Raw genomic sequence first — 10,784 nt, forward strand, 5'->3', positions numbered from 1 at the left:
GCAGTCTGGGCGGGGCTCCGAGGGGAGGGCGGGGCTTCGGAAGAGGGCGGGCTGCAAGGGGCTGCGAGGCAGCACACCTGGGTGCGGAGTGCTCCCCCACGAGCGAGTGGTGGGGGTCTCCGCGGAGGGCCGGAGGGACTCCAAAAGGAGGTGAGGCAACCGTGGGCGTTCGCGATACTGAGTGTCCGGCGAGCGGAGGAGCTGTGAGAGGGACAGACCTTGCGAGGTGCGGTCGCGGGAACACCTGTTTCAGGGACCCTCGACCACACTCCCGCCTTTCAGCTCGCGCCTTCCGCGCGCGGGATCTGGGCCGTGGGGGCGGCCGCCGCGAGCATGCGCATGGGCATTGGGGCGGGCGAGTACGGAGTACGGGCGCGGGGACGCGGGGACGCGGGGACGCGGGGCGGCGCGAAGCGGGGCCCTCTGCCGCCCCGCGCGCCCATGTACGCCTTCTACTCGCTTCTCATCTACATCTTCTATAGCCTCTTCCGCAGGGATGGAGGTGCAGCGGCGACCGCCGACCCTGAGGATCCTGCCCAGGTGAGCAGCGTGGGCCTGCCCCCACCAGGAGATGCGGTGGTGGTAGGCCTGCGCCGCTTACGTCCTCAGGGCGCTGGCGCTGAGGGACGCGGCGGTGCGGAGGACCCTCCTCTTGGTCCGAGCACTGGGAGCTTAGATCTCGGCCCCTATCATCTGACCCAGTTCCAGGCGGGAAGGAGCCCCAACAGGCTGCTTGCCTCCTCCTCAGGGACACCCCTTCTCCCTTCTCCCTTCCTAGAGAACCCACTGCAAGCCTAGAGGTCGTCGTCGCCCCGATCAGCTTACGCCAGAACTGTGGACCGAGCTGACAGACCTGGCCGGTAAGTGCAGGCCGGAGCGCCTCGGGATCCTTGAGGGATCTTCGTGATCCGAGAGAGGGAGGGGTGCCGTGACCTCATTGGGAGGGAAAAGAGGCCCAGTCAGCCTCCAACGGTGATTTGGAATGCCTCCCCCTTCTACTGCCTGGCCTAGCGGGCTGCTCGGAGTCTGAGGATGGGCCTGAAGGGGGAGCAGAGGACCGCCCAGCCGAGGTGTCCCTGGAAGAGGCTCTTATGCGCCTTGCTGAGTTCCTCTCGGTCCAGCTGGGGGCAGAAGAGAGCTGCGAGAATCCTCCCGACTTGGGCAAGGTGAGCAGGGCAGAGGAGCTGTCTCCAGCACTTCTCTTTCTCCAACCCTTGTGGCCCCCACAATCCTCCCCGACTCAGTCTCTGCTCTGAATCTCCTTTCCCTCTGAGAATTGAACCCAGGAGCTCTATACGGATGAGCTACATTCCCGCTTAAATTAAATTTTGAGACAGGGTCTTGCTAAAACTGCTGAGGTAAACTTTGAACTTGCCATTCTGCCTCGGCCTACACAGTAGCTTGGATTACAGGTGTGGGCCACCATTCCAGGTTTCTTTCTCTGATTCTTATCTCCTCACAGCCTGGGGAGGTTCCTCCACTGTTGACAGTGACCAGTCAGCTCTTGGCTCTTCTGGCATGGATTCGGAGCCCCAGGGGGAGGCAGGTCCTGCTCCAGGGGACTCATCCAGCCTCCAAAGTGCAGCCCCCCACTCCAGATGGTTTGTAAGGGGTACCCTCTGTGGAGGGTGGAATCCTGTCAGAATCTAGGTGGTGTGCAGTCTGGGGTCCCCAAGATTCAGACCACTTCATTCCTAACTGAGCTCACACCTCTCCAGGATCCCTCGCTCAAGAAGATAACCCTTACCAGCCTGCTCCCATCCAAGGGGAGGTACCAAGGGGTGAGGCCCAGGGGCAGCAGTTTTCTCAATTGGAGGAGGAGCAGAGAGCTTGGCAGAGGCTGGAGCAGCTCATCCTTGGACAGGTGAGGGGCCCAGAAGCAGCAGGCACTGGAGGGTGTGAGACAAAAAAGGAGTTCCATTCTGCTCTTCTGCAGCTGGAAGAAATGAGGCAGCAGCTGGAGCAACAGGAAGAGGAGCTGGGCAGACTGCGCCTGGGAGTGGTGAGGCTGCTGGAGCAGGTGCTGGGAGAGGGCAAGAGGGGTACAGGACTTTCACATGGGTCCTGAGTGCCTCCATCTCTGCCAGGGGGCAACAGACTCAGAGAAAAGGATTCAGCATCTCACACTGGAGAATGAGGCCCTGAAACAGAGCCTGAGCCTCACTCGGGACCTCCTGCTGCACTGGGGCCCTGGCCCTCTCAACAGGGCCCCACAGGTATCCTACGTCTTGGTTGCTGCTGTTCCTACAGTCCTGGCTCCTGCACACCTGGCATCAGCAACAGTGCCCCAGCCTTCTTAGGTCTTTAAGTTGGTTGAAGCAGTGGACTCTATCAGGGGGCTGTCTCTAACAAACAGGACCTAGGGTGGTCTATGTAGAGCAAGCCCATCAGGGTGATGCATCTGGGAGTACCCCCACTTCATGCTTCTCAGAGTGACCGTCTCTGGGAAAGTAGAGGGACTAGGGAGAGGAACCCTGCCTGAAGTTGGGAGGCATGGGTTCAGCTGGGCCTGCCACTTGCATTGTTTTCCCATCTATGAAATGGATCATGGAATGCCCCTCCCTGAGTTCCTACCTGACTCAAAGACCTACCTGGCTCCCACTTCCTATAGGAGGAGGCAGAGGCACTGTTGGAGCTCCAGGGCCGGCTTCAGGAGGCCCAGGACACCACAGAAGCCCTACGAGTCCAGGTGGGCTCAGGGCCCGGGGTGAGGTGGGCTGGGACACTGGGAGGGGGGCATCTGGGACAGGGCCTGGTAAGTGCCTATTTTCTCAGTGACAGGGGTGGGGTTCGGTGGGGCAGCTGGGGGTGCAGGAGGTGCAGCTGCAGGGCCTCCGAGGGGCCCTTCAGCAGCTTCAGCAGGAGACGGAGCAGAACTGCAGACGGGAACTACAGCAGGTGCATGGGCAGCTGGCAGGTAAGGGCTGGGAGCAGGTGGCTCATGGAAGGCCCTGAGGTCTGGGCTTTCCCTCTCAACTATTTTACTACTCCAGGACTTCGGGCACGGATGGCCAGCCTGCGCCAGGGCTGTGGTGACCTCAGAGGACTGGTCAGCACCTTTACCCAGAGCTGTCAGGGTTCGCTGAGTGAGGCCCAGGGCCAGGTCAGGAACCCTCCCCTCGTCACATCATCAATCTGGGTAGCCTGTTCATTCCGTTATTTCTCTCTTCCTGGCCTTGAGAAATGCCCATACTAGGGGTCTGTTGTAAACTCTGAGACCAGAACAACTTGTATGTGACCTTATGATCTCATGTCTATCCTGTGCAAACTGATAGTTGCTGAGAAGCCTAGAAAGACAGATATAATGTCCTTGTCAGGCCCACCAAATGATGCCCCCAGGGCCCCAAAGCCACTGAACGTTGTGAATCACCACAGCTGAGGACTATAATGGCTCCATATTGCTCCCAGTATCCCACCCTACCTGGAGACCCTGGAATACCTGTCTTTGTCTTCCTCAAATCCATGTTCCCTCAGGTATCCTGGGCCCTGGGGGCATTGTCAGCTGGAGGGACTGGGACTCAACTCCCTGAGGGGCAGCAGGGGCCCCCAACTGGATGCCCAGGGCGGCTGCTGGAGCTTAAGGGTATGGCAGGCATGGGGAGCAGATGGTAGAGAGGGCATGGTGGAGGAGGTGGATCTTTTTTATGTCTCTTGGCTGAAGAGGCAATCTGTTGACCTGATCCCCACTGCAGGGAATATTCGTGTGTTATGTCGGCTGAGGCCAGGTACACCCTGCAGCCTGGTGAGTGTGGAGGCTGGACCAGGGGGCACAGTCACCACCTGCTATCGAGGGCGCCAGCGTCGTTTCCACCTGGACTGGGTCTTCTCTCCAGATGCCAGCCAGGAGGAGGTGACAGCACCTATCCTGACCCTTCCTCAGAGTCTCCCAAAGTCCAGAAGAAGCTCCTTTCCCCTTCCTGTCTGTCCACCTGTAGAAGGGAGGGTGAATCAGTTCCAGCCTGAAAGAGAATGGAGTAGCCCGAGGGTCTGGGAGTGGTTGCCCTGCTGGACACTAAGGAAAATGAACCTATCTGAAGTGACAGTCCCTGCTTGTGTAGAACTGGCTAGAGTACAGCTGGGTGCCACAGTGGTAGAAACAGTGCCATGACCTCACGGGTGATGCCTCCTCAGGTTTCCATGACTGACCACTCCCCGTCTCTGGGGTCCAGACTCTTCCAGCTGGGAGGACACTAGCCCTCCTTGCTTTGTGGCTGCAATGCAGGTTGAGGGCCATAGGTGAACAGGCCAGTGTCCAGCACTAGCACTCCCCCACTGCCTTGCCCAGATCCCATGTTTTTCCCTCTTTTTCTGCCAGACACTAGTGGAAAAGCAGGGACTCGAGTCCCAGCCTACCACCAACTTGCTAATACAGTTTCCATCTACATATAAATTTTGCTCCTAGAGCTTCTGGAACTGAGATGGAGGCTCAGAGCTGGGAGAAGGTTAGGTAAGGGACAGGGATGGCAGTGACGCACATCCAGGTTGCCTGCTGGCCCAACAGTTTCATTGCATTGTGACCAAGCCCCTCACCTGTGTTCCTTATTTCTGCACCACCACTTCCAGTGCCTCTTTGTCTAATCATGGACTCTAAGCTCCCACCCTGGCAATTCTATATTCTAGCCTCATGGCCATCAGCCAAGACTTCAAGCAGAGGTGACAGCCACCCAGTTACCAGCACCTTCTACAATGAAAGTAGTCATGTCATTGCTCAAAAGGTCATTGTTTGCTGGTCATGGTGGTGCACATCTGTAATACCAGCTACTCAGGAGGGTGAGGCAGGAGGATGTCAAGAATGAGGTCAACCTGGACAACTTAGTGAGACCATATCTCAAAATAAAAAAATAACAAGGGCTGGGATATAGCTAAGTGGTAGAGAACCCCTGGGTTCAGTCCCCAATACCATAAAAACAAAGCAAAACAAGAAAGAAAGCAACTACTATGTCTACCCATTTCCCTGTCAGTCACTTCTCTGTCTCTCTCTCAGGACCAAGGTTCTAGCAGTCCTGGCTGGCTACTATTCTCTACACCCCCAGAGCCTTTTCCAGTCTCATCTTTCTCATCCTTTGTGTGCTAAGTGCTGCTCTGGCCCTCCTGGACACATGCCCACTAAGACTTAAGATAGGTGCCGAACAGAGAAATAACACAAAAGAGCCACAGGAAGAATGAGTAGCTTCCAGTCATCCAGGTTTGGGACCAGGCAGTCAAGCCCCAGCACCTGGACCCTTGACTACTGCTCTCCAGGACCACCTAAGTGGTCATCAGGATGCCCCATTATCTGTACAGGCTGTTCCTTTTTTGTCACATCTCTTACCTTTGCCTGGTCAATTGTACATACTACCTTTTCTAGGGAGGCAGAGAGTGTCTTCTGGGCAGCCCCCTGTGCTCTCCTGGAGCCATCTCCCAAGGGAATTGTACTCTATACAGTTTTTTTTACTGCACTTTCCACCCTTTAAGGTCCTACATAGAGACCTTGGAAAGGGCTCAGGACACTTTTCCCACCTCTCCTCCCAGGTCTTTGGAGAGCTGGAACCAGCTGTGCTGTCCTGCCTCCAAGGCTACAGTGTCTGCATCTTCACCTACGGCCAGACCGGGACTGGAAAGACATACAGCATGGAGGTGGGGTGGATCACACACCTGGGGGGAAAAACCTCAGAGACTTGAATGTGAGCCCAATGTGGTATCCCTTCAGGGCCCACCTGAGGACCCAGGCATAGCTCCCAGGGCGCTGCAGTCGCTGTTCAGGGAAATGGGGACTGGAGGGCAGCACCGTGTGACCCTCAGCATGGTGGAGATCTACAACGAGGCTGTCAGGTCAGGGCTGTGCAGAAGGGGTGGTGGGCTACTCTTCGCCCTGGTCCAAGAATCCCGCTACTCTTAGAATCCCGGAACCAAACTCTCCTGGTCTTACTAGGGATCTCCTGGCCCCAGGACCTCCCGAGCGCCTCTCTGTGAGGCAGGGCCCAGCAGGACAGGGGGGAATCCAGGTAGCTGGCCTCACACACTGGGATGTACCCAACCTGGAGACTTTGCACCAGGTAAAAATGTCTTCTAAAGTCTCTCTCCTCTGTTCTCACCTGGGAGTGGGAACTGTGCACCAGGTGCGCCTCGTCACTCCTCCTTCCAGATGTTGAGCCTGGGGAGAAGCAACCGGGCCACCGCCGCCACCGCCATGAACCCACGCAGCTCCCGATCCCACGCCCTTGTTACGCTGACCCTGTGCGCAGCTTCTCCACTACGTGCTCCAGGCACCGCAGGTAGCCCTGCAGTTGCCTAAGTCTTTGCGGGGTTTCCAAAGTGCCAGAAGCCGGGTCTCCCTCCACGTCGGGCTCATTTGCTTTTGCAGGCACTCTGCACCTGGTGGACCTGGCGGGATCAGAGCGTGCATGGAAGGCAGGGGCGGCTGGCGCGCAGCGAGGAGATCCCAACAGTGCCCGGCGTCTGCGGGAGGCCCAGACTATCAACCGCTCGCTGCTGGCGCTGGGAAGCGTGATGGCTGCGCTGCGCGCCCGCCGGTCGCACGTGCCCTTCCGTGACTCGCAGCTTACGCGTTTGTTGCAGCCGGCTCTCGGTCCGGGTACCACCGCGGTGCTGCTACTGCAGGTGGGCTCCTGGCTGGAGCAGGCATGGGGCAGGGTGCAGGAGAGTCATTTGTGTGTGAAGCGCCACCCTCTAGGGCCGGCCCGCCCACAAGCGCTTTTCCTCTGCAGATCTCCACTAGGCCAGAGGATCTTGGGGAGACTGTCTGCTCGCTCAAGTTCGCTGAGCGAGTGGGTCAAGTGGAGCTGGGACCAGCCCGGCGCCGCAAGGCACCACGCTCTGGGACTCCCTCTTCCCTCAGTACTGACACCCCACTCACTGGGACCCCTTGCGCTCCTACGCCGTCTCCTGGCAGCCCTCCAAGCCCCAGCCCGGGCAGCGGCTCATGCTCTGCACTAGAGCCTCCAGGGAACCTTCTCACCTAGTTCTGGGTGGAGGCCCTGCCCAAGAGACCTGGGGATATAACTCTGCTGGCAGAGGTAGCTGTAAAATTCCTACACCTGGGGCTCCCAAGGCAACCTTCTTGATCTCTCGGGGCCCACTCCTCTCCAAAGTTCCTAAGTTGCTCCCCACAACCCCAGACAGGGAACAGCCTGGAGAAATGATTTTGCCCCACCCCATTGGGCCAGAGCCCTCAGCTCCCTCCTTATCACCATTTGCCGTTATCACAGCACACAGCAGGGGATACCAGAGCCACAGGAACCAGATCTGACTCTGGCCCTGGAGTTTCCCAGGTCACCACCTCTGCTCCAAAAATAAGACTCCACATTAAAATGCTGTAAATTCTTTTAATGTTACTCCACCACTACTACTTCAAGTCTATGTACATAAGATCCAGTCTTTATTCTCTAACCCTTTCCCCCAAAGGTGCTACCTCCTTCTCAGACAGTTGAGGGAAGGCACGACTTCAGGCTTGACCCACCATTAGGCTCTCCCTCCCCCAGCCTGGAGCCAAGGAGGGAGGTGACAGATGGTGATGGATGGATAGATAGACTGATGAGTTAGGCCTGAAGATAGAGTCATGATTGGCTACTTGAGGTTCAGCCCTGCTCCTCCAGCATTGCCCCTGGGTGTGGGGGAGGCAGAGGCAAGACTGACCAGGCCCAAGATGGTGCCTAACTGAGCGGCAGCTCTTACTGGAATAGCCCAATAAACATTGTGGACCACAACAAGAAAGGCTGGAGCCTGGTGTTTCAAGGCTACTGGGGCTACCAACGACATGTTCCTACCTTGGTTCCCCATCAAGGGGGTGGGGAGAGAAGCAACCCCTGCCCTAGAAAGCTTCAGAGGCTGTACCAGGAGAGTAGCCAGCCTGGAGCAGGGGCAGCCAGGTCACGAGGGTGGCTGACCCACACATCATAGATGCTCTTGTTGGGTGGTACTCCCTGGAAGAGAGAGTCTAGATCCCAGAGCAGCCTTGGAGACCCTTGGGATTCAGAGGCCACCCCCCAGTAGGTTGGGCTGGCTGAAGGTGGGCACCGAGGACAGGAAGTGGATGGTAGTGGGGCTAAAGGCATTACCACGTTGGGTGTGTAGATGGGCAAGTAGGAGGTGGGCAGCTGTCCCCACAGGGAGGCCCTGCATCCCCCACTGGACACTCCCCCAGAGTCTGAGGTACTTTGCAGGAAGTGCAAGGGCCAGGTTCTGGGCTCTGGGGATAGGCCTGAGGGCCCAATGATTGCCCCCTGGGAAGTCTCCTCCTCCATTCTTGTGGGCACTGGGAGGGAGCAGAGGGGCCACAGAAGCCTCTCAGAGGAGGGCAAGTGTGGAGTGGGCACCACCAGGTCCTCCCCACTGCACCCTATGCCTGCCTGAGTTGGACTGCTCTGTCCAGGCTGGCTGGACTGTTGGGGCCAGCATGCCCCCTCCCCGGGGTCCCCTAGCAGGGACTTGATGCTGAAGCCCTCGCTGGGTGGCGTATGGGGTGTGGGCGGTCGGTAGGTCTGGCCATGCAGCACGTATGGACTCAGGTCCTTGGCGAAGGCTCTGCGCGCGCCCGGGTTCTGCCAACGCCGGCATAAGGCGGTGTTCTGCAGGCGTAGCGCCTCCGCCGGGATGAGGCTCACATCGACGGCCCAGAAGTTGCCCTTGGCCTGAGGTTTCGCAGGGTCCTTGGGCACCTGGGGGGTGGTAGGCTTGGGTGGGGCCGCCCGGTCCCGGATGCTTGGGGCTTACTCGCCCGCCCCGCCCCCGGGCTCCGACCGTCGCGGGCCCCACCTTGCGGAAGCACCGGTTGGAGGAAAGGTTGTGGCGGATGGAGTCCTTCCAACCCTCGTAGTCATCCCTGAAGAAAGGGAACACGGCCTGGACCTGACGGATGATCTGAAACCGGGGGATGGCCGACGCCGTGAGCCGAGGCGGTGGCGGCACCCCACGGCTCCCTCACGACCCGGCTCAGGGGCACCCCGCTCGAGGAAACCTCCGCACCAGGGGGCGACGCGGTGGGGAGGGCCCGAGAGAAAGGTCGTCTTGAGTCCCTCGGCTTCCACCACTGGTCCCACTGGCGGAGATGGGTGGGCCGGGTGGGCCGAGTACGGGTGGGAAACCAGACTTGAGAGTGAGATAGTTGGGAAGCGGGTTGGGGAAAAGACCCACCACGGGGTGTCAGGGAGGCGGGGGACCCTCTCACCTGGGCCAGCTTCAGCCTGCGGGAGGGTGCGGCCTGAATCACCAAGGCGATCATGGCCAAATAGGTGTAAGGGGGCTTGTCATGCCGCAGGTATCTTTTCTTTCTCCTCTTGGGGGGCTGCGAGGACCGCTCTGCATCCGGGGACCCCAGACGGGAATCGCTATAAGGCCCCATGCAGGGGAGGCTGACGGCGTAGGTAGGGGCCTGTCCTCGTGGAAGGCTCAGACTGTGGGGCAGTATGGGGAGGCTGGGCCAGGGGCCTGAGGCCGGGCTGGGGCAGGCAGACCGGGCCCTTTATCATTCGGATGGAAGGGGGAGGGGAGGGAGGAAGAGGCTGTGGGGGAGGGGAGTTGCGAGGGCTGCCACAATTAGCAGGTTTCGGTTAATCTGGAAGGGAGGGGCAGAGAGGATTCCAGTGGGGACTCCAGGTGACTTCCTGAAGCCACAGTCCCCATTCCTAGGTTGCCTTTGGATGTTTGGGCATCTCCCAGGAACTCGAAGGAAAAAACCCTTAGGAGGAGAGCAAGGCCCAGGATTTTGTCTGCTTGGGCCAGTTCCTATTTAACAGATGGAAATGATTTGCCCATGCCAAGTTGCCAAGAAAGGATGGATCTTTCCTGGAATTAAAGACAAAGCAGCCAGTAGAACCTGGGTCCTATGGGCTGGACTTAATGAACACGATCAAGAAGACTTCCTGAAGGGAAAGACTATGAAGTCCCCATCCTAGGAGTAAAATGGGGAATCGGATGTAGTGGACTCAAGTGATTTTCCCAGGAATGTGCTATAGGGTTGAGCTGAACCCCTCACCTTCTCCCTGACTCTGTCCCTGGAGTCAGTCAAAACCTGTGGTCTCCACCCTGACCCAAAGCCCAGGCAAGTTTGCCCAAGAAAGCATCAGGACCAGGGTACTAGCAGTAGTGGTTGATGCTGGTACCAAAGTCAAGGGCCACTAGATCTGCTGGAGCACTTTATTAGCAGTTTAAATGGTTGGCCTGCAGCATACAATGAGTGTCTAGCACCTTGAGTGCCAAAGGGAAAAGATGAGTCATGAGTGCACAGGAGGGAGCCTGGGGCTGAGATGGGAGATGAACGTGGAGTACCACCCTGCTTCAGCCACCCCACACTTGGCCTGGTTGTTACCACATTGCTTCAGCCACCCCACACCTGGCATGGTTGTGCTCTTCCCCACTACCAGATTCTCCCTTCAGACAGCATCCGGCTTCCTCTAGACTCCTATCATTTTGGCACTCTCGGTGCCCTCTCCTCTTTTTCGTTCCAGGGTTCTCATTGAGGGGTCGTTGTGTATCACGAGGGTAACACCTATGGACTCTTAGACCAACTTGGCAAGGACCTCGCTCTCTCCAGAAGTCTGAGGGTGTTCTCCTCCACTGGCCCTCCCTTACAAGCCCCGCTCTTCGGTCTGGAGTTCAGGGCTTCTCCTTCTAGCGGCTCTTCTCTGATCACTCTCTCCCGGGCCCCCCAGCTACCACACGAGCTGCTGCCCACTTCTCGGGTGCAGTCCCGGCCCTTCTGCTTTGGCATGCGCTGTTTGTTCCCTTCGCCCACCATGGCTGTTTTGAGAGGTAGATTCCTACTACCCTTCCTTCAAAGCTTAGCA

General features: G+C 58.2%; 2 protein-coding genes across 5 annotated transcripts; one reads left to right on the top strand and one right to left on the bottom strand.

The window, feature by feature from the left end:
* Positions 1-51: 51 nt before the first annotated feature.
* On the top strand, positions 52-7,708 carry KIFC2 (kinesin family member C2). 4 transcript variants are annotated; one of them, XM_079148860.1, is made up of 19 exons: positions 52-226; positions 483-540; positions 779-860; positions 1,012-1,166; positions 1,463-1,601; positions 1,719-1,864; positions 1,937-2,002; positions 2,088-2,216; positions 2,612-2,689; positions 2,803-2,917; positions 2,994-3,103; positions 3,475-3,583; positions 3,693-3,850; positions 5,512-5,616; positions 5,690-5,811; positions 5,912-6,035; positions 6,125-6,254; positions 6,344-6,600; positions 6,708-7,704. In XM_079148860.1, the coding sequence occupies exons 4-19, from the start codon at positions 1,092-1,094 to the stop codon at positions 6,960-6,962; spliced, it is 2,118 nt and encodes a 705-aa protein (XP_079004986.1). In that variant the 5' UTR covers positions 52-226; positions 483-540; positions 779-860; positions 1,012-1,091; the 3' UTR covers positions 6,963-7,704. The 4 variants fall into 4 exon arrangements, with proteins under 4 accessions (XP_079004986.1, XP_079004987.1, XP_079004985.1 ...); XM_079148861.1 differs by having other exon boundaries at positions 77-150; XM_079148859.1 differs by lacking the exon at positions 52-226 and having other exon boundaries at positions 388-540; positions 6,708-7,705.
* On the bottom strand, positions 7,340-9,449 carry FOXH1 (forkhead box H1). Its single transcript, XM_079148904.1, has 3 exons — positions 9,167-9,449; positions 8,755-8,859; positions 7,340-8,657 (listed from the first exon to the last, which is right to left on the bottom strand). The coding sequence occupies exons 1-3, from the start codon at positions 9,338-9,340 to the stop codon at positions 7,821-7,823; spliced, it is 1,116 nt and encodes a 371-aa protein (XP_079005030.1). The 5' UTR covers positions 9,341-9,449; the 3' UTR covers positions 7,340-7,820.
* Positions 9,450-10,784: the final 1,335 nt, after the last annotated feature.

Source organism: Sciurus vulgaris, assembly GCF_902686455.1.
Source record: "Sciurus vulgaris genome assembly, chromosome: 1".
Classification (NCBI taxonomy): domain Eukaryota; kingdom Metazoa; phylum Chordata; class Mammalia; order Rodentia; family Sciuridae; genus Sciurus; species Sciurus vulgaris.